The sequence below is a fragment of the Hippichthys cyanospilos genome, chromosome 6, assembly GCF_059441005.1.
Source record: "Hippichthys cyanospilos isolate Australia breed blue-spotted pipefish chromosome 6, RoL_Hcya_1.0, whole genome shotgun sequence".
In the NCBI taxonomy this organism is placed as follows: domain Eukaryota; kingdom Metazoa; phylum Chordata; class Actinopteri; order Syngnathiformes; family Syngnathidae; genus Hippichthys; species Hippichthys cyanospilos.
Window position 1 is genome coordinate 10,647,392 of NC_142374.1, and position 27,120 is coordinate 10,674,511.

The following is a 27,120-nucleotide window of genomic DNA, read 5'->3' on the forward strand; positions in this document are numbered from 1 at the left end:
AAAGGGAGATAAACTGAGCCTCTGGGTTTTAAAGTGGAGGCGTTCAGGTACAGATCTATAAATAACATCATCAATTAAAACCAAACAAGAGAATGTCTCTCTACTGAGCAATAGATGAGAGCTATTTTTATGCATCTGGTTTTGGGACAACTTCTATAGATCAGAAGCCTAAGTAAGTAAAGATACAACATCATCACCTTACATAATATATTACTATAATATGTTTATTTATTTATTATTATATCACAAATAATATTACATACTACACATTACATACACAGTCACCAACATTTTGACATATACAGTTCACATAGCATGAAAAGATAGATGTACAGGTCAGGAGTTGAGTACAGTGAGATGCCACACACAGTCTGTCCTCATCTATTAACCATAGAGCCCTTCCCATTATATACAGGAACCAGTTAAATATTTCACTGTCTATACAACAGAACATAAGTCTCAGCAGAGATGGCAGGCTAAGAAAGATGCTGTACTAGATTTTAGGTGGAGTGTGGGAGCATTTGAATAAATTAAGGCACATTCATTTCAATCAACTATACCATGTGTATAGGAGCAGGGGCAGTGCCCTCATCTACACCCAGTGATTTTTAAGGGTCAAATAGACCTCCCAATCCGGGTAAAAAGAGGTAGGCAAAGTTTTCCCAGGACGCACGTGCACAACTGCCTTTGTGTTCGACCTTGAAAGGATCATATGAGGTTTTCAGAATCCTGCTTAAATCCAGATTGGCACTGCGGCGGCAGCCTTGTAGGCTCAGACGAGCTCTTTGTCTTTCTTTTGTCATTGTCGCTGTGTAACATACAGTTCAAATCACATGTCCAGGAACAACACAAACCAGCAGACTGCAATAGAAATATTTTGTTTGAAACAACGCATTTCACAAACAATGCTGTCTCAAAGAGGCAGCAAAACATTCATTGAACAATTTGGACAGTAAATTTGCATGGTTTCATGTTACAAAGCTAACAATTAGTATCGAAATCCCATTACTCTCAAGACATGTTGGTTGTTGGATTTGGATCACAAGGCAAATCTAGTCGAGGAGAGATCTTAAAAGATAAAAAAAATACATTTCGATATTTTCCCTCCATGTAACAAAATGACAGACTATACAATAAGAAAATCATTGGGTCATCCAATTAAAGACAAGGGCATGAAAAGTGTTTGCCACATAGAGAACAGACCACAAGAGATAAGACAGATTCAGTATCAATAGCAGTGTTGGGAGTAATGCATTACAAGAGTAATATAATTACTGTCATAAATTACTTTTTGCTGTAAGGCAGTGGTGTAATATATTACACACACACAAAAAAAAGGTAACATTTTACTCGGTATAAATGAGAGTAACTAAATGCATTGCGATGCATTTGTAGCCTGAAAATTCGCCCATACCACTGCACGATCAGAGGAGAAACGTCCGGGGCAAAATGTTTACTTGCTGTTGTTCGTATCAGCAGAGATGAATGCGGCAGCAGCAGACTAATGGTATACAAAAACCCAAACTAAACGGTACGTGAAACACATTAACAATGAGTTGCTAAGGTTAGCCCCACCGAAACCATCTATTTTTGAAACGTCTGTCCCGAACCTAGCCGACTGAACTTGAATTTGAATATCCAACATTGAAATTGTGGAATACACTAATCGTTTTTGCCTAAAGCATAAACAATGCTGTGAAGTTGAGTAATAAAGGGATTAAAATACAAAAAAAATTCAGTATCTTGTCGTGTCTTTAAAGGTTTACAATACAATACACATCTAATGATTTCTACTGTTTTTAGGCTTAAGGTAACCTTCCACTCTTTGTGTAATGAGCATAATGAGCTACACGTAGAATGGCAAATCCATAAATTACGTTGATGAGAGTAATATAAAAGTAATGCAATAGCAGTGGAATGCATTACATTTGAAATAGAATAATATTGTAATGTAACTCATTACTTTAAAAAGACAGTAATATGTAATAATGCTTTACAGTTTTGAAATAACTTGCCCAACACTGATCAATAGTGTATGTAATGTGAGATACAAGGATTTGGCATATGCATCTACACGAAGACGCAGTGAAATGAACACACCGAGAGCAAATAAATAACAGAAGGTCACAGGCAAACAGCGCTGACAGCTGCAGTATTAGCCGGACATGTGAAAATCCATCAACCACTTGGACACTTCTATAAATATATGAATGTGACATGCAAAGCCCAGGTCGGGATGCTTTCATGCATAATGTGGCGCTGTGAGGATCACATCCATCAAACATGTAATACCAACACGTTCATGCAAAGTCGACGTGTTATGGGGTCATATATAGTATACGGTACATATACGGTCTGCAGGCTGCAAGTTAGCAGGAATACAGTTGAGAGAGTACAGCCTACGGGCAGATGTTGGCTTACTCATACAGTCTATACGAGTATTCTAACCCATATGAAATGATTACTATTACAACAAGAATATAGGTACAGTATATGATCAGTCGTCACTTATGTCGGGCCCGACCCAAATGGATTTTTTAGACCCATGCGGTTTTTCGCAGAAAAAAAATACACATTACCGATTAATCAGCTAATCAATTTTAAATAATATAATGAATAAAATAGCATTTCTTTGCTCCCAATACATTTCAGTGGGCATCCATTATATGCAGTTTCACTTGACGGGCTGGCCTGCTACCTCGTTCCTGCGTATGGCAGGCGTCAATAGTAAATGAATTGTTAAAAAAAACAAACAATAAAAACCCTTCCCTTTTTGGTTCACTTGAAGCATTGCATGAAGCAAATAATAATGTTATAGGGATGTGAATTCTAGTCAAATATGTTTGTGCTACTAGTATTTGAATTATTGTTATATTAACACATTTATGCTTTAACAAACTATGACTTTAAGGTTGTGAGTGAAGTAGTGGCATTCACCTAAATCCTATGCATCCCCTAATCATTGCTTGTAAATATTAAGGTTTGCTGTGTTTTGAATGACAGGTCTGCAGAATTAACTCATCAACAAGCTTAATACAAGTTTAAGGATACAACTTATGTTACACCCAGCCTAGGGGAACTGGGATATAACGTGTGTGTGCTCCCCCGTCCGCACCCTCACCACCAGAAAAGGCCCGTGAAACTAAACGTGTTGAACAAAAAATAGCAGCTTGTATTATCTTCAGAGGGAGAGCAAACAAACAAAATAATAATCAAAAGATCTTCTGAATTCCTAACTAACTAGCCAAACAAAAAGGAAACAAATGACAATTGGCTCACTGTCTACCTAACGCAAAAACAGGAGAAAAAGGGTTAAACAAAAACGGCATCTCCCTCCTACTACTGCTCGATCTACAGGAGTCTAAGAAACACGTCTAACAAACACACCTAACAAGGACAGCTAACAAGGACAGCTAACACTAGTTCTAACAGTTCCTGGTGGCGTTTTCTGGCGGTGGGATGACCGGAGAGAGACAGAGCTTGGTCCGTGGACTGTTTAAATAGGGCGGCAAATCAGGAGAGCCAGCCAATGGGATGACACCACCTGCACATAATTAACACACTCCAACCTAAAGGCACTCACACACACACAAACAAAGGAGAACACAGCAGAACACATACAAAAACTACATATGACCCACGGGTCATCACAATTATGTCATGGATTTACGTGAAATAAATAATGACACCAGTGTTACTTGGATAAAGCTGCTGTAAATGGTTAGAGTACATAAAGGTAAAATGTTCCAATAATCGGCAAATATTGTCCATTTGGGCGATTATTTTTGGCCCATATATGAATGGCCACTATCGGCTAATTTAATTGGACGGACAATTATCAGTCAGGCCCTAGTTCTGTATATATGATAGAGGATAACAATTTCTTTTTTAAGTCCAAAAAATAATTCTGTATTAGACGTTGTAATTATGAAGGGATTGAGGGTTTGCTTTGTTTACGGATAAAGGTGAGCCATATAAATATTTCACTCCTATAATTTAAAAATAATTGCCAATTGAATCATCATCAAACATAAAGGATTTCTGGAGTTGCACCCTTGAAATTGGACTAGATTTTGTTTTTGCTGTTTTACAAGCTGTCCATATTGCAATATATACGTATAAATATAAGTATTTTACCAGTATAGTCATGTGAATGATGCTAAACAGTGCTTAGTGTAAATAAAATGATGTGCACGGATGTGTTTTTGCGATATACAGTCATGGCAATCATATTTAAGGCATATGTGGACAGAATGGGATCGGTGTGAGACTACGCGGAGGAAAGGAATGGGCAGACATAACAGGTGGTGATTGCCATGGGTGCATAGCCAGATTTTAAAACTGTCAAAAAGAATAAGAAATCTCACAGAGCTTTGTGGAGAAATCTGTCAAAATTAGTTGGCTGTAGACCTATAGAGTCAGAAATGGCCAAAATCCTACATCATTTTTGGTAAACGGAGCAGCGGTGACTGCCGACGACATTGCAAAAGCCTCTATCCCACTGAGATGCCAACATTGGCGAGTGTCGGTAAAGGTAATTCATGATTGTTGATCTTGTCTGGTTTCGTTTAAGGTCAAACTTGTTCTGATGGTTTTCTTAAAACATTCTTAGTAATGTTTCAATAAACAAACATTTTTGATTGGGTCTCAAAAGATTGTGCCTAATTGTAGTACCAAAATTATGAGTGTAAAATGTAGTCATATTAAATATGTTCATCTCCATAGCTATAAAAATATGCATAATATTCTGAGTCCATTTTCATTACCGTATTACCCTAATTGTTTTGACATGTTTGCAAATGTTTTTGAAACTAACATTTTCAGCGCCGCTGACATGAAAGAATGCAACAGAAACCCTACCGAGGTGCGCCATTGACATCATGAAGTCAACTATGTTGTTGATGTTTGTAATGGGACTGGGTGGAGAAAAGGTTTCGGGCAGCTCGGGTTTGATCATTAAGATGGGAAAAATGAAAAAAAAAAAAAAAAAAAAAAAAACTAGGTCAGTCACAATGCTCAAAATTGTCAAAATGGAAGACATTAACAGAGTTAAAAATTCAATAGATCACAATTTAAATATATTTTCTAAAATCGCACAAGAATAAAATGGTAACATAACACATAGCAAAAACGTGTCTTGCCCATAGCCTATATATAAAACAAAACAACAACAAACAGAAAAATGTAAGTACGTTTTCTGAGGATAACCTTAGAGTGCACAGGTAGTTAAAAAGCTCAATCTCAAAAGTGTGATCAGTAACTACAGCCATTTTTTTCTGATCTGATGGATTCAAAAATCAATGTTATTTGTGTTAAAGTGTAAAAGAACTTCAGCCCTTGTCAATAAAGTCCATCGGTTCAGTCCTGACACACAGACGGAGGGCCTTCATTTGCAGAGACCATTAGTAGCTGTACATTGTCTGACCTGGCGTGGCAGTGCCAAAGGCAAAAATCGAAATTGGCTGCAAGCGCACATTAGCAGGTATTCCAACTGTTCCACACTTCCTCCACTCAAGTGCGCACGTGCACACACAGTGCATGACATGGGACCAGTGTGTTGAGGTGTGAAGTAGAAGACTCATCAGTCAAACGACAGAGGCCAGTGGAGGTCTACTGGTGCAGCACTGCTTGTTACAGCTGCCATTAGAGCAACACAGACCTGCAGTTACAGAACTGCCAATGTGAGTAATGTCTGCCACTTACTCTCTGGATGTCCACTAAACAGAACTGTCTCATTCAGTCTCATATAACTAAAATAAACATCTAAAACCACATCTAAATGTCGATTTATCTTGGGAAGGCACTCAAGGAAAAAAACTGCGGCGTATGAATAAGACTAACATTACAAATAAAGTGTGTGCAGAGTATAGAAAATTTCACTCAATAGATCACATCTGAAGAAAGTTTCTGTGGTATCCTATTCAGCCGAGCTTGATACGTGTGTCTTGGTTGTAGAGCAGAACCTGCAGGAGGATGGCCACATCAATGAGGATCTGGACAGAACCACACACCCAGAACTGAGATGGGTTTCGGTTCATCACAAAGTAGGATGTCTTGAAGATGTCCCCAGCCGTCCACAGCAGCACCATTTTCACACTGCAGCAAGGAGGCACAAAAACATACAGTATGTATACGTAGTCTGTCCTGGTTGATACAGATGAGACATAATCACAGCATGCAATCATAGCAAAGTCAGGACAGGAGGCACAAAAACATATGTATACGTAGTCTGTCCTGGTTGATACAGATGAGACATAATCACAGCATGCAATCATAGCAAATTCAGGACAGGAGTTAGTCCTTAGAGGTCCCAATCACCATTACTGCTTACAACTACCCTTTAAATATGATCATCTAGTTGCCACGGTAACCCTCCCGCGGCGGAACCGAGTGGACCTTCATTACTGTATGGGGTGAATAAATTGCTGTTCCAAAGAAACTACCGGTACAGGAGAGAAAACCCAATAGAGCACATACCTGCTCTCATGGTCAAACTTTTAACAACAAAATAAACACCAAGAATGCATGTGCCAAACATCCTGAAATAACATTGACATCTTATTTGCTCATTTTCTTTATTTATCTGCTTGAAAAGAGCCTCGAGTAATCTGCAGTGCCGGCAGCCTGATGCAAGCACAGCAGTAGGAAGGAAACGCTCAGCAAAAGTAGGAAACATCTCCTTTACCTTGCATCACATACTGCACTCCTGCATTTTAGGTCATCTTAATTGTATTTAATCCCTTGTTTCACTTCATGGTTGTAATATTTATGCTGACCTTCCTTTCAATTCTTTCTCTGTCCGGCCTCACTTACTGTCATGTTTCTTTACTTTGTTACCTTTCACACTCAATCGTCTTACCCCTTTTCTGCTACACCAACTCTGCTCCTTCTGTTCTCCACCACGATCCCCCGAGAGTGAATACGCATCGGCATGAATGGAACATGAGTTTATACTTTTTATTAGAGCTGACTGAGCCCGGGAGGAAGAAAGTCCATCAGTCATCAAAGAGATATATTGTGGGAGTCTTACAGAGGTGAGGAGGAGAAGGGGAAGTCAGAGGACAACGGCTACCCAGCATGCAGTGGGTCAGCCAGGAAACCGCCAGAGATGGAGATGAGAATGATATGGATGATGAGTCTATATGGTACGGGAAGCACTCTAATGACCATAGGGAGGTATGTACTGTACTATCCTTGAGCTGTCCTTGCAAAGACATGTCAAACTCCCGTTTTTCCCCCGGGGTCCCTTAAGGCACTGGCAAGGAAATGACAATAACATTATACTCCATAGGATGCGGTTCCAGCCAACCCAAGTGCAAAGTAGATATGCTGGCTACTCGGTAATACTGGCTGTAATGGCAAACCGTAACAAAGAATAATAACAGGAAACATAATACTTCTCAGAACTTGTGAGTAAATGCCGAGACGCTGCTGCTGAGTCAAAATGCCCAGGAGAAAAGTAAGTCTATAATTTAAATTAATAAGTTAGCACGCATCGGTGCAGTAACCAAAGACCAGAAAAATACGTTCCTCATAGCCTGCGAGCAGTCATGAGATTTGATTACTTCTTTATATAATATTAATTCATTTGATCACGAATATGAATTAGGAAGAAAAATGTGTCCGTTTTTTTTAATCTATGTCTAACTTTATCATTAAGGACTGTAATGACATTTTCAGGTAACACAAGTGGCAAAATAGCAGTCTCCTAACATGGATGAAATGGAAACAGGAGGATTTTCAGCTGAATACATATTCATAATCATAATGTAAAAAAATGGCGTACCCTGAGATTGATAATGCTGGTTAGTGGTCAGTAAACGCACAGGTCTGAAATATCAAACTAAAAAAAAATAAATAAATAACAACCCCTTATCCTTTCTAAGTTCACGACCTCTACCAGAGGCCCGGGAGCTTCAGGTCCCTTCACAGTATCTTTGCTGTTCCAAGTACAGAGGACCCCCGGGTTACAGCGTCCTTGGCTTATGTTTTTTTTCACGTTACGATGTGGAATACTGAGTTTTTCGTCCCCTCTTTAAGGCATTCATCCCGCTTTATGATTAACATCAACAACTGTAATGACCCATGGGTTTGGTTGTATTGTTTTGCCTGCCTCTTGAGGCGTTTTTAGGTTATTGCTCTTATTTTATGTTGGCGCATCACTACAATGCTGGTCTGCCATCGGTCGGCGTCTCGAAACCCTAAGATACCGGTCTACTATTGGTCATGATGGGGTCACGAAAATGCTGGTCTGCTATTGGTCGGCGGACGGGGTCACAAAGATGGCTGCCTAAAGACTTGATCTCGTTTGAGAGTGCTTTCAATATGGTATTTATTGTGCATTGCAGTTCTTAATTCAAATTTTAACCCGCATGCCCCGATGACCAAAGGCACCACTGAGGTCATCCCCTGCCAATACCCTTCTACAGCTCCTCTCTGAGCCCTTGGTATTGCTTTAGTTTCTCGCACGCCTTCTACAAATGTTTCTACCTCTTGGTATTGCAATGTCCACCACAACGACCTTCCTCTGTTTTTGTCCACCACCACTATGTCCGGTTGGTTCTCCATCAGTTTTCTATTTGTCCGTATCTGGAAATCCCACAGGATCATAGCCCGCTCATTCTACACCATCTTTGGTGGGGTTTTCCACCCACCATACTCTGCAAAGATGTTTTTGAATACTATGCCCGCTACTTGGCTATATTACTTCATGTCTGCTTTCCCTGCTAGCATCTTGCACCCTGCAGATATGCGCTGGACTCTCCCAGGAGCCTCTTCGCACAGGCTACACCTTGGGTCATTTCTGATGTGGTGCTCCTGCTCATGTGCGGGCAGGACGAGTGCCTCTGTGCTATCTTTTAGACCGGCTCTCTCCAACCATAGGTAGGAAATCTTGATATCAGCCACTCTTCTGTTATGCTTCGGTAGTACATCCCATGAAGTGTTTGTCCACCCATGATGGTGCGTCCAGCAGCTCTTCATCATAAATATTAAGAGTGGTTAGCATGTCCGTTTCACACTTCAATTGCACTGCACACTGCAATTGGCTGGCAATCAGTTCAGGATGTCCCTCCCCAGCTGGGATAGGAACCAGCAATCCTGCAACCCTTGTGAGGAGATAAGCTGCTCTAGAAAATGGATTGATTGATTTTTTTGTAACAAATAAAGAACTGAAAAGTGGGGCATGCAATATTATTCGCCCCCCTTGCGTTAATACTTTGTAGCGCCACTTTTTGCTATAAATATACAGTATTTGCAAATCACTTGGGGGATATCTTTATCAGTTTAACACATTAAGAAAACCGCCATTCTTGCCCATTTTTCCTCGCAAAACAGCTCGAGCTCACTGAGGTTGGATGGAACGCGTTTGTGAAAAGTCTTCCCCTATTCCCACAGATTCCTGATTGGATTCACTTCTGGACTTTGACTTAGCCATTTAATACCACCTAGATAGTTGACTAATTATGGCAGACCTTTTTGACTTCTCATTTATAACACTTGTAGCATTATTTAGTCAGCAAAACTTGTACCTGGAGTCATAATTTTCCCGCTATGGGTGATATACTTCTTATTAATGTTATTCAATGCAATACTGTGTCAAATAAATTATGCCACGTGAAACAAAACAAATAAATCATATCATATTTATTTGTGGCATTGCATTCCCATTTTGTTGAGTGAGTGACAGAGAGGGTCAATTAAATGGAGAGGCGATGGAAATATGAGACAGTTAAATACAAAATAATGGCCACAACTATGATATTTTGACTGTCTTTACAAAAACCCACCATTATTAATTTGTAACTAGCCCTTTCTACAGACAATGAGTTAAGAGTTCCACTGAGCTGATTTCACCAACTTTTAACGATGCCAAAGAGAGCAGATAACAATTGTTGGGGTCCTTTTCATATCTATCAGTCAATTTTGTTATATACCAGTTGTACAATGACAATAAAGGCGTTCTATTCTATTTATTATATTCTATTCTTTACTGGTTTATGATTGATCATTTATTAGATGTATTTCTTCTTGCAACTTTGTTCTTCAAAGGTTACATCATTTCTGAACAGATTTCAAGTTATACGCGCAATAACAGTCTAACTTAAGCAGGATTTAACAATCTGAAAACAAAGCAAGCCTAATTTTCTTCAACACATACCATCTGCCTCCATTGTCCTCTGCCTCCAATTCCTGCAGCAAGCTTTCGTCAGTCTCAGTTTGCTTCATCCTCCTCATTCCAAGGCTGCCAGAGGAACACTTGTTCAGGGCACATGGGATTCTCACTGACTTTCACCTCCCTTAGCAATTTAAACTTTTGGGGTAAACAAAGCAGCCCTTACTGGAGCTGCTCCAAAACTGTAAAAACGGAAACCTATCTACTAATAAATTTGCTTTCCCACACTTTCTTAACAATGCCTACTTTAAAGTAGTTTGTACTTGCTATGTAGAGCAATTAATGATATAATGATGCCAAACCCTACAGACAGGGTTTTACCACAATTTTCTACTCTCCTCTCTATGGGTGATTTTTTTTTTTTTTTTTGCTCAAGAGTTAACTGGAACCATTATTAAAAACAACTCATTAAAACACTGTAATTACAGCCAGCGGGTCATTTGCACAAGAATAGTCTAAAATACAAGTAGAGAGAGGACCAAACGTTGAATGTCATTTATCTGCACTAAACAATTTTTGGATGTTAATTTATTTGGCAGGCATTCATCCAATTTTCCTATTTTACTCTTTATTTTTAATCATGGTTGTCTCACATAGCGCCGTGTGACATGAGGGCATTCATAGTAATCTGTGATGCAGCTGTGCTGACACAATTGATGTAAGACCTTGAGAACAAATGATTAAATTTGGGCCACTGATGCTATGTACATGCACACAGAAAGGCAGTGATTATAGTATTGATTGAGAAGATTGAGTGAGCGGCAACTACAGTACTTCTGACTACATTCACACATAGAGTGTACACACACACACACACACACACACACACACACACACACACACACGCACACACACACACACCAGTGTTTTCTTTTAGTTGTACAATAGGCCAAGCGAAACCAAAGGTGCAAACCATGAAATTAAATATTAACATTTTCATTCTCACCAAAGTGTACATCTGTTCACACAGTGTACAAATACAGACACACTCACACACAAAAGCCCATAGCTCAGCTTCGGTCAAGTTGCATTGACGGTTACTGACCTGACACCTTCAGCTGAGCTAAGTGCAGAGAAATGAGAAAGGAAATGGCGCAATGGTGAACTGGGCACTTGAGGGGCGGCTATACAAAGACAGGTCTTATTTTGCATGAGAATGGATGGAGGTGAGGGGAAAATGGTGAGAGATGAAGGATACTGTCCAGTGTATGAAACTATTAATCCTGAGAAAGATGAATAACAAAACCACTCTGATATAGGTAGAGAGTGACAGGAGAGAGCAACAGAAAGAAGATAGCAATGGACAAAGAAGGCTGCACCACATGCAGGCAAGCCACTAATTGGGACAAATATTGATTGAGGCTACCACAATGACTGTTGCCTCTTGCACTCAGCTTGGGTTGATTAGTGTACAAATTATGAATGGCATTTCTTGAGGCACAGAAATACATAGGGAGGTCGGTGGGTAGGAAGGAAGGAAGGAGTGAGTGAGTAAGTGTGTCTGTGTATCCATCCATCCATCCATCCATCCATCTAATCATGAACACTCCCAAAAACCCAATGATTACTTTAAAGAAAGACGAATATATTCTACTGTCACATTTTTCATTAAAAGTCCAAGAATAGCAATATACTATTCTTCTCATTTCTACTCTGTAATTGTTGTGTCGTTGATATTAGTATCGGACGCCACCGCAAGCACTGACACCTTGCCAGCAATTGGCCCAATACTGATAATTTTTTATCAGTACTTGCCCGTCATATGTCTCTACCAATTAGCCAAAAATACAATTAAGCGTAGGCAGCCAAGCCCACATTTCATTACATCAGGAAGGTAGAGCAAATTGGCTTTGCTTTTCATCACCATCCTTCTTCACCACTCAAACTAATTTCCCTATGTATCTTTTGAGTCACCTGTGCTGATTTTCACAGTAGCCACTGCCCAAGACATGCTTGAATCTCTTAACATGAGTATGAACGACAGCCAAAAGCCAACATTTTCTTGACATCGAAGCACACTATATGATGTGCCTTCGTGTGCATTTGTATGTGCATTTGGACATCAATTATTGAGATTTAGACATTTAGTTTAGTTTAATGCATTTATTTATTTATTTTAAGCCCTGACAACAAACACAAAAAAAAACTAAATGCATTATCATTTATAATCACAACACTTACCAAATTAATAACATTGACATTTAAGCTTCATATAGCTTGTATTGTAGAGGGAAAGATTTAGCAGTGAGCAAACAATTGAGTGTACTTGCTATGCCCTGGGATCAATGTGCTGATGTTTGAAGCTTCAATCGCAGCTTTTTCCAGCACATGTGTGCGTCATGATGCCGAGCTCTTGCATGCTTGTTTTTGCATCTGTCTATTTGCCCACACACGAGGATGTGTGTGGAGATTTAACAGCATAGCTTTGTGCTTGCAGGCCCAGTATCTGTGAATAATGCATGTTTATTGATCACACACAGGCAAAGTCAGTAAAGTTATAATGCGTATATGATAATGGAGTCTACAAAATGAAACAAAGGTTAGGTGAGGAGGTGTATTGGGCAGTTTGCCTGAAGTTGTTTTCAGTACATTTTTATATAAAGCAGGAGGAAACAGCCTGTTGTGTAATTGAATATGCAATAAATGCATTTATTGAACAGCAAATGCAAAATGTGTATGAGGAGACAAGCTAACAAGAATATATTACTAGGCTTTAATGCAATAATCTATCAATTTATCTCTACTTTTTCAATACAGTTATTTAGGGCTGTAACTAACTATTCAAAAGTATATTGTTTTGTCAGTGGAACAAAGAACTGGATAAAACATCCATTAATGCAAAAGTGTTGAAATCGCATGAGCAAATCATTATGATTGTATCATTAATTTGGTCACTAATGTCCAAAAACAGTCAAAAATGTTTATTTTTTAAAAAAATTAAATCAGTCTGGTTTTATGCTGGACAACATGAATTGGATTAACATTTAACATTCAATCACAAATTCAGTATGCAAAAAAAAAAAATCACAACAAAGCAAAAAACATGATTTAATCTGGCATTTTATTATAAGGCACCTGTTGTCAGTCTTTAGCCTGGCATCTGTTATAAACTAGCAGCTAGCTAGCAGTGCTCCAATTCTCTATATAGGCATGCATGAGCGCTCAGATTACTCTTCAAAGGCTATTTAATGGACAAATGAAGATGCTGATAGTCTGACAGTGTCATGAAGCACGTGCTCAGAAGCAGGCAGTGCTCAAAAATAATTATTTAGATTGCTAACAATGTGACAGTTGCAGTTCCTACACCTCACTTTTTAACAAACTGGACTGACTGAAGTGTGTGTTCTGTTGTTATAATGTTTATTCAATTAAATGACCCAAATTTATCAGAAGTGCCTAAAACCTCACATTTTTAACTACAGTTGATTATAAAGAAATTCTAAAAATTGGTCATTCAGAATTAAATGGAAATGTGTTATTTGGATGTCTGTGTTTATTATATTTGTTTTTCACCAAGTAAAAAAATAAACACAAATATTTTGAACTAAATCCCCCAAACCTTTGCAGGGGTAGTAAAGTATTGGCAGAGAAGACAAAGACGGTTTGGTGACAACATAAAAATATACACCACAACTAGCATGAGCTATATGCATTTTATTAAACTATTTAGTGAGAGGAAAGATCTCAGCTGTAACTGAAAATGAGCTTGACTCTCCTTTTATGTTCATGAATGCGAGAGAATTAATTTTCTTGTAGTCGGTTTGGCAATATATTATATTATATATATTAGGCATGATTTTCATTGACACATTTTGAAAAAACAATTTTTTTGTCTCATTCTCATGGACTCAATTTGTGAGACATCTTGTCTGATGGGATTTGTGTCTCATTCCATCCCTAAAATTTACTATCGAGAAGCTGAAAAGTTCAAATATTTTGACAAATTAATTGTTAAAAAAAAAATTCTATATGAATAACCAAATTTCAATTTAGCTGTACTAGCTGGTAGTAAAACCAGCTGACTACACTGCGATCTGATCATGTCAATAAAAGTGGACATATACACAGAAAGGCAACCACACTCATAATTGACACCAACTACCACAATTGCAGTATACTGTACTTATCAGAATATTTACAAAAGAGCAAGCAAAATTAGAAACATTTCATCTTGAGATTTCAGTTTGTTACACTATGACTTATATTCTCATACTCAGCTCCTGTATAGCTACCGTCCTCAAATAAATGCATGGATGCATAAACAGCCCCTTGTGGTTGCTATTACACTTTTGCAACGACAGTTCATCCTTCACTTTGCCAGTAAGGACTCGCCTTTGGGGAATAATGCTGGTTCAAAGGTCACAAAACAATTGGAGGTCATCACCATGTTTTCAGCTTATCCCCCGAGGCCGGACTGTCAAGGTATCGGTCCCTTCTCTGAAAAGACTGTGAGGTAAAGGCCATTTTGATAGAAACATGGCTGCCATTCAGTTCTGCTCACAATGGAGAGAAAGAAATAAGCTGTTGGGTGTGCAGATGTGTCAAGGACAACGCACACACAGACTTACATTCACTGCCTGTTGCCATAGACTAACTGTAATTCTTTATCCCAAAATGTGTGGATGCATGTGAATTTATTCCACAGGAGTGATTAGGAGCTCAATTGTACTGCACACAAAGTGGTCTGTGCGCTTACAACCTGAAAGCCGCCATCTGTGTAACTGACATTGTTCAGCAGTTTTAGAGTAGAAGAGGTAAGGTGAAAATTGTATTTCGAATGAAAAGAAGCAATAAAGTGAAACATGCACAGTCACAAAATACACTTCTCATATATTCACACGGATTTCATAAGAGGTTATTAAAGCGACTAAGATCAAAGGAACAGCAGATTTTGTCCATTTTAATCCATTCAACGTAACCCATTAAACTGTGTTAGGAAGTTGCAATGATACCATTTTTTTTCTTAATGTTTTTGGTTTATTGAGGGGAGGACAACTAATTTAGGCGCACTTACCGCTACTTGGTTTGGAGCTCAAAAACTGCACTTAACTTGCATATTCATCATGTAACTGCGCACCAAACACAACCATCCAAACGGAGATGATGTTGGAACGAATACAAAAACGGTTAGATCCGTAACATACCCACCTCCTTGTCAACAGGAACGAAGTATATAAGCATGGTTTTATCGAGTATTTGCTAGCTGAGTGAAATTTAACTAATACTTAGGTCAATACTACTTTCCACTCCCATGTTGCCTAGGGCTCAATTACCAGGGATGGGTGGTAGAGCGTGTGTCCACATAACCCAATATTTCAATATTGGGCAGGCAGCATAATTACATTGGGTACGATTGAACACGTCTGTGTATTTTCCACAATATACATGCAGGAAAGGCTGTGTATTTCTACATCATAAATGCCAGTATTAAACCATCGGAAAGAAACCAGAAAACAACGAGTGTTTCAGATGTGACGCCATGAGCGAATATACATACTTGTTTTTGCTGTACAACTTTTCAAGCGAAGCTGACTTTGCATGACTATCTCTGTGATGAAGTTTATGCTCTTTACTATGACATTTTTAGCACTTTAATGAATTAATAAAGAAATGGGAAGCTTAAGATGCTTAAGTGGTTGATGGTATATCATCGCAATCTTGAGCATGCATTTTTTACGGAATTGATGCAGCAGGCCTTTTCACCAGTCATCAAAGACACCAAGCTAATATAGCGTTATTGCACAATAAATCTTTGAGAGAGTTTCGCTTGGAGCTGAAATTATGGTTCTCAAAAGCACAGTTGTAATCCTTGAGGGAACTGTGAAATTGGACACATTTAACAAAAACAATTGTAGTGCAATGAATGGTAAAATACAGTTAGTGAAGCATTTTTAGGGTACATTGTTTTTTTTTCATTAAAACATCATCGCTGTAGGAAATATCTGGATGGACGAATGTTTAATACGAAGCCATTTGTAATTTCCAAGCTGCATATGTTCACCTGCTGTACAAAATATTCTGTCTGTTTACTGAGATCAACACGGCTGGGGTTAGAAAAATGGAAACAGAAAAGCAATTGATCTGAAGAATGACAGCGTGCAATATATGTGGGAAATATTTAAAATATGCCATCTTTGTCTCGTCTTCAGTGAAAAGAACAGGCTCTCAAGAAGAAAAGCAGCAGGAACCTAGGACACGCTTACCTTCTCTTTACTTACGAAATATATCAATATTGTACAGTACATATAAGATGCCAACTGTAAAAGTCCATGAATCATCCATGAAGACTTTTTGTTGCATTGGGTGTTGAGTTGGTGGTCTGATAGTCAGCAAATATTCTTGAAGAAAGTTGGTGAAAAGTAGTACAGGTCAAAGTTATAGACCATCTTGAAACAGGTAGAATTTGAGTTGACTTTTAAATTATATGGATGAGAGGCCGGTAGAAAATGGTTTACATTTAATGAAATGCAGATTCAGGAGTTAGCTGTTCATCCAGGTTTTTATGTTGGGTAGGACTGGGAGAACGATAATGGTAATGATTTTGGTGGAAACAGAAAGCAGTGACTGGGAGATGAAGTGGCCAAGTGAAAAGAAGACTATATACAGTAGAATGATAATAAAAACGCCAAGTGCTGCATCTATAGGCACTGTGTAAGACCAGGGTGCTGTTGCATGTTTTTGTCATGGATGGAGATCTAGTGGAATCTGTCAGGACGAATAAGGTGAACCAGGTGATGCCAATTGCAGTCGCCGGAGGGAGATGGAGTGATGAATGAAATTGAAAGGTGCACTGAGCTCAAGCAGAAGAAGCCGGAAACGTAGTGTGGGGTTGGGGGGGAGTCATGTAGATGGCCCGGGTCATTGCTTTGGGGACTTTGAAAAACAAATTGCAGTGTTTCATGAATCTTGTCTGGGAGGAAGTATTGCTGTTGCTCTTCCCAAAATTTTTGGAATGAGGAATGTAACTTTTGAGATTTAGGGGCCTGAATTTGTTGGGACTGTCAGGGTTAAGGTACTCCTTGAAAACGGATCGCTCAAATCCACCTGATTACTGTTAAAGTTGTCTAATATACTTGTTATTTTGTGTCCGACTGATCCTTTGGTTAAAATGTAGAGTGGAAGTGTTTTCCACAAATCTATATTTGTGAAGGGCAAACCTATACAATTTGGTCATTTTGACCAAGAGATTGGTTAATTTCCTCCATGCAGACCCCATAAAAATAAAATCACAGGGCTTCTATCGATGACCAGCCATTCCCACTTATGGGCAATTTAGAATGTTCAGTTTCACCACTATACTCTTTAATGAAATGTATGCAGAAACCACAGTTACCCAGACAGGAGCTTCTGAGGAATTTACATTTTGTATTTTCATATTTACCTCGTACCCTCCCTTCCCAAACAAAACAAAACAAAAAAAAAACGTGACTAACAGAGTGTGAAGAAAAATGTGTCAATAAGGGCAGAAAATGGTAAAAATATGGGAGCGTTGCAGACTGAAATGTGCACTATATAGTGTCATCATTGTCACATGGACCATGCACTGCACCAGAGATCATCATTAAGGTTAATTATGCCCATGGTCTCGCCTTATGCGCAGCTTCTTTTCTGTGATATGACCTTGATGTACCAACATGCTAAATTTCTCTGATAATGATGTTTTTTGTTGCATTGTGGCTAGTTTATTACCATAGTGACAAGTGCCGTACACACTAACAGTTTTATTTGTAACACTTATTGCTCAGGATATTTGGAAAAAATATCACAGGTTGAAATATCTCAAACATGTTGAAAATGCACAAAAACACTGGTGATGTATTTGCCAACATGTTGTGATTGTCCTGCATTGGTGCTGAACTATGCTTCACACCTCACCAATCCCCTCATAAATGACAGGGGATAAGAGCCCTGATGCTGAGTAAGAGCACATTATGGTCCAAGACATATATTTAAGTGTTGACGTACATCATAATGTCATGTGATGATTTTTTGCTGGTATAAGCTGCTTTGCGTCATCAATGCACAGACCTTGAATAATCACATTTTGGTTAGCTTAGTCTAGGGCTGCAGGTTGGATATTTTGCTCATTTTTGACAAAATATGAGTTATGTGACATACCATATATTTCTCGAGTAGAAGTCGAGTTTTAACGCCCATTATAGGGGTTCGACTTACAGCATAGTGGCATAATTCAAAACCAGACCAGTCTTCTCCAGCATCTGGGTTTCAACATTAATTTAATTGCGAAAAAAGTTGTATCACGCCATCTACAAGGCGTAAAATCATTATATATACAGGGGTGCACATAAGGTTTTTTTTTTTGTGGTTTACTCACATGAGTACCAGGGTGTGATGCTTGGTACTCACCCTTTCTTTCTACCATTTCATTCAAAGACTCAGTTTGTTTGCAAATGTCACATGGCAACTCAAATAAAAACAGCACTTAAAAAATACACACATTATACCTATACTGGACAAGAAAAGGCATGTAGTTTGAAAGAGGAGAGAAGTTATTAACAGGTTAGTGATGCCAATGACTACTCTTTTAATTGTATTTAATTATGTAAAGGCAGTTTATTCAAAAGACCCATTCAAAATATGTGTTCACCTAAATGTTCATTTCTCCCTTCACGGTTGTTAATAAAATGTTTTAAAAAATCGTCACAATGGAGACATGGCTGTTTGTGTTCTGTCACAGTGAAAAGTTCATCTTCCCATTACTGTTATTGTAATTAGCAGAAGTCCATCAGTCATCAGCCGTCGTATTTACTAGATATTGCCTTTTTTGGGGAAATAAAAAAAACGTCTATCTTGAATTTCCTGGCTAAAATCCAATCAGAGTGAGATTATCACTTGGCGATGTGCCCATTGGTTACTTGAAACTGTCACCTGTTTGCTGGGAGAAAGGCATCCCAAAATGCTTTCGTCAACAATTTGCAAGCAATTTATACAGTCAAATTATTTTTAGGAAGCGAAATAACACAAACATCTCTGAATTCTAAATTCTAAACATTGCTTTTTACTTTAGATTTGTACAATGAATGCACTGAGAAAGATTGTGTGCAACATGCAGTTCAACCTGTGAAACCATGACTCTGAAAAACAGTGCAAACAAGGACTTGCGAGCCATGTTGGCTACCTTTTAATGAGGAGTTGGTGTTACTCAGTGCAATGCAATAAGGACACATTCTTGCTTACCAGTAGCTGCTGGGTATAACATAACTAGCATGCCGCAGTGCAGCCTATTGATACTTACTTCTTCATTACCCCTCTTAATTGTGCCTAATTATTTCCGAGTATATGGCATTTAAATATTTCCCTAAAAAAAGGAAGATTTAACTAAGTGAGGTGGCACACAGTTATCAACAGTGATATGTGACACAGGTTGTGAAAATTACAAAAACGGATTAAAATGATGGACAAATTCTACCTGTTCCAGTGGTCTTAGTCTGCTGTTTTTAATTTTATTTTTATTTGTTGTTATGTTCATGTTTTTGTCATTCAGTGGTCCGTAGGCAAAATTTTGGTCCATAATTGACAGACAGTCCATCGGGACTGACGAACTGCCCACCTCTCGTAATAAGAGTGTTTGACTTTACTTATGGGCAAAAACATCCACTGTATGTCATACATTTGTTTCCTATGTAAAATATGCACCTTAGCTTAATACAGGTTGAAACACTGATAGGACGGCTTTGGTATTCTAAGCCAGCAACCATCTGCTCAGAATTCATCCAACCTCATTTCATTTTTCATCCTTACTTGTTCATGTTATGGAACCATCCATTTAGCATCCATCAATGGTCCCTTCATACATTCACTGACAATAATCGATCCATTTACTGAACATCAAACCGTAGACCCATCCATTTAAAAATCCATCAATCATTTATTATTTTCCTTACCCACCGAATGAACCAGCCATTAAATTGCTGACCTGTTCAGTTATTATCCATCAGATGTTATTACCCTATGTATCCATATACCTACCCATTAATCTGCTTACAGTGGAGTGCATCTTCACTTGCCATGATATTTTATTTTTTTATCAAAGGACAGTAAATAGCGTGACTCAGTAGAAGATTGTTTAGAACTTCTGCCTCACAGTTAAGATATCCGAGTTCAAATTCAGCTCGCCCCACATACTGCCCGAAGCCAGCTGGGATAGGCAGCAGCAAGCCTGCCACCCTTGTGAGGGTAAGCGGCTCTAAGAAATGGATGGATGGCAGGATGGAAGGTCAGTAAATAGCTAGTGAAGATGCTAAAAATGCTTGTAGAGAAGATGGGAAGTAGATAAGGCAGAAATGGTAGTGGTGAGGGTGGATGAGAGCTCTTTTAAGAGAGAAAGGGAAGAAGCAAAGCTGGAGGATTTGGAGGAGGGGGGAGGGCTCAAGGCACACTGGTTCTATGCCCAATTTATAATAAATGTGTCACAAGACCACTTTTGTGGACAAGCTGTATCACCCAAAAGCTGTTATTTTCAAATTAAATCCGCTTGTTTACAAGAGGATTCATATAATTACCTCCCCAACCAATAATGAAATTAGTAGCAATCTTGAAAAGCTGATTTTTTCAAGAATCTGGAACAATCTGTGTTATGAGCAGAACAAGTCTCTTCTCTGTATTCAAAAATATGGACAATTCCTAATATTTGGCTGCTCTGATATAGAATAAGGGAGGACAAGCTGCAAACTGAAGTAATTAGCTCTTTTCACTTGAAGGACTTATCTACAGATTTAATCCTAGTGGCATTGCCTGAGCTGACTGTGTAATATATTACTTTCTAGGTCCACCAGAGGCTATATGTATGCAGATATGGGTGTTGAAAAAAAAAAAAAAAAGAAAAAAAAGTTGACTCAAGTGTTTTTCTCACATTACTCCTTATGATTATAAATGACCTGTTTTGCATACTTAGCTCATGTAAATGGAAATTGCTTGCTTTTGTGGCCAGTGAGGAAGAAAAGGTGTGATTGCAAGTCATTCCTAAATTGTATTTGACCTCTCTGGGTGTTGTACCTCATGCCTTTTGTGGAGCGATTGTGGAAGTTCTGTAGTAGTTGAGGGAGGCCCAGCATGGCTTCAAAAATCACAGCGAGGGAGCCCAGCATCTCTACGAAAATGGCAGAGTCCAGCAGCAGCATGGTGATTATTGCGCATAGGACACTGGACCCGAAACAGAATAGAAGGTAGTCCTCAAATGCACTCCACTTCCAGAAGTGGTGCATATCCAAGTCTAAAAAAAACAAGGGCAGAAAGGAAGAAAGGCAGAACATTATGTTTGTATATATATGGTGACAGTACACAAATTTGAAAATGCACAAGTGGTTGGGAAGTGTATGCTTGAAAGAAATACAGTATAAGTAATGCATAGAAATTCTGCAAAGACAGCACACCTAAATCAATATTTTGTGCATGCATGAGGGAATGGAACAAGATAAATGAGGCGAGCGAAAGCTTTTACATTTCAATTACTTTAGAATAACCTGGCCTTTGAAAAGATTGGATTGGAGAATTAGAAATTTTATCACCTAAGGTTAAAAGGCCATCTTACCATTTTTCCACTCACAAAATCCATTGCTCACATTCTACTTTGAAAATAAACAAATAGAAAGACTGCCGCAGTTCAAACCAATTGCTTTTTCTTTAAAGCATCTTGCAGTAAGATACAGTCCCCAATGACTAAGTAATAAGGTCAAATCTGAAGTAGAGCACTTCATATGGTCTTATAATATGTGTTTCTTGTCATTTAAAATCATTTTAAAAAGAAAACTACAACGGAAATAGAAAAAAAGCCTGTGTTGCTTCTAAAGGTTTAAAATAATACCCTAAATAATACAAGGCACAAGACATAAATGCAATGACTGACGTACGCTTTCGTTTTGGTGTTGGCCTTTGTAGCGGTAGTTGTAAATCAGGTAACTTTACTCCTCCTCCCGACTCTATTATTATTGCCATCACGTCACATCTCTATCAACATCAAGACACTTGCTTTAAAAAATAATATTCAATCGCTGATTAATGACGCTAATGAGCCACTAGTCAATTATACTGTGTCACTATATGATTTGGCAAACACCTTCAGTGTTAGCGCTAGCCGCTAACAATGCGGTCAAATGTAGTCGGATATTTCAAACTTACACAGAAAATGGTCCAGCTATGCATTAAATATTAAAAACTGCCAAATTCTAACCAGTATGGGCTTTCTATAAATCTGTAAAAGCTGACAAATATTAAGAAGAATATAGTGGAGAAAAACAACTTAATACTTGACTTAATTACACAATGTAATAAAGTGACTTAGGTATATAATAACGAATCAAATAAAGAGGCTTCTGTCTTCCATTCCAGTGGGTGGCATGTCAATGTCAAAAAATAGATAAAAAGAATAGAGTAGCAGGTGCGGTTGAAATGCAGTATTTTTTTTTATTATTATTTTATAGAAAATGGACTATGCCTGCAATTCAAAACTTAGTCAATCTAAAAAATGACTCTTCAATATCTCCAATTGTCATTCTGTCTTGCACAGCAGACTGAAATAAAATATGACAATCCTTTACCCATCTATAGTTTGAATCAAAAATTATTGTCAATCAAATTATTTTGAATTAACAATCATTTTGACCTGAAAATTGATTCAGAATCAAAACAAAGCCCCAAAATCAAAATGAAAAAGATAGTCACATTGTCATTCCTAGGTGCTACCTGGAAAAAAGAAAACAAAAAACTCCCATCTGTTTGCATAAGTGACTATGCAACATACTATAAAAGACCATGCAAAAATACAATACCCACTTCAGCAAACATTTGTGTATCTTTTATATGGCTCTGGATAAATGTGTAAATAAGTTACTTTTTTAAATCCACTTTTTTAAAATGAGTTCCTTTATCATACACCAGGTAGCATATAAATAAGCCTGTTTTTTGTATAAACACATACTTGACATACTTTTTGTTAATGGATGTCTGTTTTTTTATGTCATTGAAAACAACTGATAATTGAAAGTGAAAATATACTGCATACTTGGTTTTAATCCAAATCTAAATCCAAAAACTTCTCCTACCTGGGGATGGGACCAGTCTAAAGTTTGCTTGTCTCCCCGTCGGGCTGCATTGGTGTGGACTCAAAGTCTCAATTTGGAGGAGATAAAACACTTAAGCAAAACAATTAATTAACAAAGTGATAAATCACCCTCTTTGCTAAAGCATACCTGTAATTATCGATAAACAGGTTGCTATGAATTTATATCTTATAAATATCACTTATTTTTCCATTGGAAACTCAGGTGTGACGCGTGAAAATGCATGTCTTTGAAGACAACTATTGAAAGACTGTGTGCATCTTATTCAAAGTTTAATCCTTGTTCATGTTTTTCATTTCATCTAATGCAGGATGTCAGACAAGTAATAGTTGATATTTCCTTTCATCTTTGTTATGTAATGCATAGTTCGATACTAGGGGAAGAAAAAAAAAAATCCAACTGATATGCGGTGCACCCATACACTAAATTTCTCATTTAAATCTTGTACCAGATATTATTAGATTGTGCAGGAGATCCAATTAAATGTCTGAATTTGTTTTTTATACCTATTTGTGGAAAAGAACTCTAGTAATGTATCCTTTGTAAAGTGTTTGCTGAGTTGTCATGGAGACTGGCAGATGGAGATGTATTGCTGACAGTGTGGAGGGGGGAAAAAGCATGTCACCTGCCAGTGAGTGACAGGGGACAAAAGGAAAACAGTGGTGCTCAGGTTCTTGTCTTTGTGGTGCTAACGTAGAACTCCTCTCAGCTTTGATGGCTATACATTAGTCATTCTTTTTGTATGAATAATCTTAATGAGAAATATGCATTTGGGTATCCCTTCAAAGCACTCTGAAGTGTGTCTCATCTTATTCATTGAGGTGTATCTGTGTTTTGCATTTCGGATATTAGAGAGGAGACATCTTGTAGTGGGTGCACTGTGGCTTACTTGTGGGAAACAGTGAACGTGATTAATACCTTTATTACCATAAACCACAAAAGACTGAGCATTGCACACGGCTGATGAAAGGAGGGAAGAAGATACACAAACATACAGCATACAGATCGATGCTTGGCAACTAATTTGTTTTACCACATAATGTGTCACATTCACTCAAAATAGATTATTGTTCTATTTATGCTAAGAACTTAGTAAAAACCTACAAATTGATTATAGTATTCCCACACTCGATTGCAGGAGTTAAGTTCCAGAACACTCCCACATTAAGTGGAAAGTGCAATATAGACCTACAGAAATTACCCAAGCATATTTTGATAGCAATTAATTTTTGAAGTCTTTGAAATAGTGTTGATCAAAATCAATGTCTTGGTCTCAATTCTCAAAACCACTTTTTAAGAGTTTTAGAATCGAAGGTATTTTTGCTCAGTCTTGCCTCGTGTCGGACCAAATCTGTGATCAAGACTCCCAACAGAACTACTACTGCTGCTGTGATCTGAAACTGCCTACCGTAATACCCCAAATATATGACAAACCTGTCTATAAGATGCACCCCTTAATTTTGGGGTAAAATTCTGGTATTTTCCATGTTACCAAGTATAAGACACACCAACACTTTTGAAACAATGTGAAAACTATAGCAAAACAGACTAAATCTCATCTTCCTAAACTCTTCAGATTTTCTTCTGTTTATGTCGTAAGTTACATATTTTTTGCACGTTACATGTGTTTCAGATTTCCCACATTGTCAGCGGTTAGTAAACACCTTACTAGTGTAAATGTATGTGCTTGAAGCAGCTGGTTTTTCTTTTCTTCGTGACACAGCTTGAGTTCATTTTAACATAAAAATAGCCAAAGTTGCGCAGCATACATGTTTCACTAGGTTTATGATTGTGTGTATATGCCAAAAGACAGCAATTAATAAACGAGTCAATGGAATATTTTTACATTTTCTCTAACTGGTGCACACAGCCCTGAGTGCTACTCTTAATTGAATCAGCTGGAGACATCATAACTTTTACATGATCCTCTCCATTTCAGTAATTCCTGTGTGTAAAAAGGACAGTGGTTCAGTCTGATCGCTTCTTTTATTCAAAATAATGCGGTGACAACCTCAGTGAACACAAACTGCTTTTAGCTGCAACAGGCACTTGCTGCTAACAGCTAATTGATGTCTGCCCTCTAGCCCGTCCGTCCCATTACGGTAATTATTGTAAGAAAGAATGTGCCCAATATAAAAATATACATATGTGTGTCAAAACTCGGCTTATGTGGCTGACACATTGATTGTCGATTGAATTTTTAATTTATCGTTTACAGGACGCACTCACACTTTTGGCCTACAGTTTTCAGAAAAAAATGTGTCTTGCATTTGAGGAATTCCTTTTAAACAATCCCGTTAGTTTTTTTCCAAACTAACAAACTTATCATCTCATCTCACAATATACAGTAGAAGCCAAAAATTCTGATACACTTTCTTATTCAATGCGTTTTCTTTATTTTCATGACTTTACATTCCAGATTCTCACCGAAGGCAAGTATGAACGAACACATGTGGAATTATTTATTGAACAGAAAAAGATGAAATAGCTGAAAACATATTTTATATTTTTCAAAACCTTTGCTTTGATTACTGCTTTGTCAACTGAATATGGGTCTCTTTTCTCTTTGTCAGTGTTGATTAGATATATTGCATTATTAATGGGGTTGGGAATATAAATTGTGCTTTACAGAAGTCAAGGTTGATACACCGCCCAAATGAACAACTGCTAAAATTCGTATTGACAACTGTTAAAATTCATATTATGGCGAAAAGCAATCAGCTAATAGAATAAAAATGAGCGGCCACCACAACATTAAGAAATGGATTGAGGCGTGTCCAAACATTTGGCCTGTATGATAGATCAGAGCCAAAAATGTCAAATAAACCTACTGCCGTTGCGACAATGGATAACATTAAATTGTAAAACAAGGCTATACTGAATAAGTACACTCAGAAAATACATTGCTTAAAAAAATTGGGACCATAAACCTGTATCCCGCAATGGCGGGGGATTTACTGTACACCCATTTTGGATGGCAGAGACTGTAGCAACATGCCCTTGGTTATTGAAAAAAAAAGTCATTTAATTAAATGAATTAATTCGACTGAGATGTTCTGGTAAAAACATGCTGACATCAACTAATTTTGCAAGCAAAAATTTCAATTTTAGCTTCCTTCTCTTCAGCCTATTTCAGACATACGCAAACACACAAGCATACTTTAGCATGCATACTTTAGCACTCTCACTCCCCGCACTCTGGCCCATATTCACATACAAAGCAACACACTACTTCTCCTATTATCACTCAGCGTCCTATTTCAACTCCCATTTATTCTGCTTGCTATGTTTACTTGCATAATCAAATTGCCAGGAAAGGTCATGCATCATTCATGAGGGCATCCCTTTTTGTTTTCCACTCATATAGCATCATACATCACTCCAAGCTTCCACTTCTGGACAAGTCCAAACAAGCCCAATCAAAAGTTTTCCCTTCTCACTGGCCGGCTTGAAAGTTTCCATCAAGCAAGCAAGGTTTTGTAGAACAAAGCATGCAATGTATTGCACTTCAGTTGTCATATGTTAAAATCATGAAATAACTGCTCTACACACCTTTGAGCATTCTTAAATTACTAAAAATGTGGAGCTTGAAACAATCTATTGATTGATAAAAAGAGAATCATGACTGTGTGATAAAACACCGAACATCCATCCATCCATCCTTCTATTCTTCTCAATCCCACTTGATCTTTGTCATGATAGTAAGCACACATGCTGGGTAACACTCTAGACTGCTCACATGTCAGTCACAAGACTGACACACATTGGATCATTACTGTGTGGACATGACATGTTGAATGCATGTTTAAACAATAGTGAAAATCTGAAAAATTTGACTGTCGCCACTGAAATGCATTGAAGGAGAAA

General features: G+C 37.9%; 1 protein-coding gene across 4 annotated transcripts in view; it reads right to left on the reverse strand.

The window, feature by feature from the left end:
• Positions 1 to 208: 208 nt before the first annotated feature.
• LOC148422126 (solute carrier family 66 member 2) overlaps positions 209 to 27,120 on the reverse strand; it is a 46,288-nt gene continuing 19,376 nt past the window's right edge. For all 4 annotated transcript variants that reach the window (XM_088416395.1, XM_088416392.1, XM_088416393.1 and 1 more), the window contains 2 exons: positions 21,191 to 21,407; positions 209 to 6,096 (listed from right to left, as the gene is read on the reverse strand). In XM_088416395.1, coding sequence (XP_088272521.1) covers positions 5,922 to 6,096; positions 21,191 to 21,407 — 392 coding nt within the window. In that variant the 3' untranslated portion in view covers positions 209 to 5,921. The remainder of the gene's footprint in view (positions 6,097 to 21,190; positions 21,408 to 27,120) is intronic.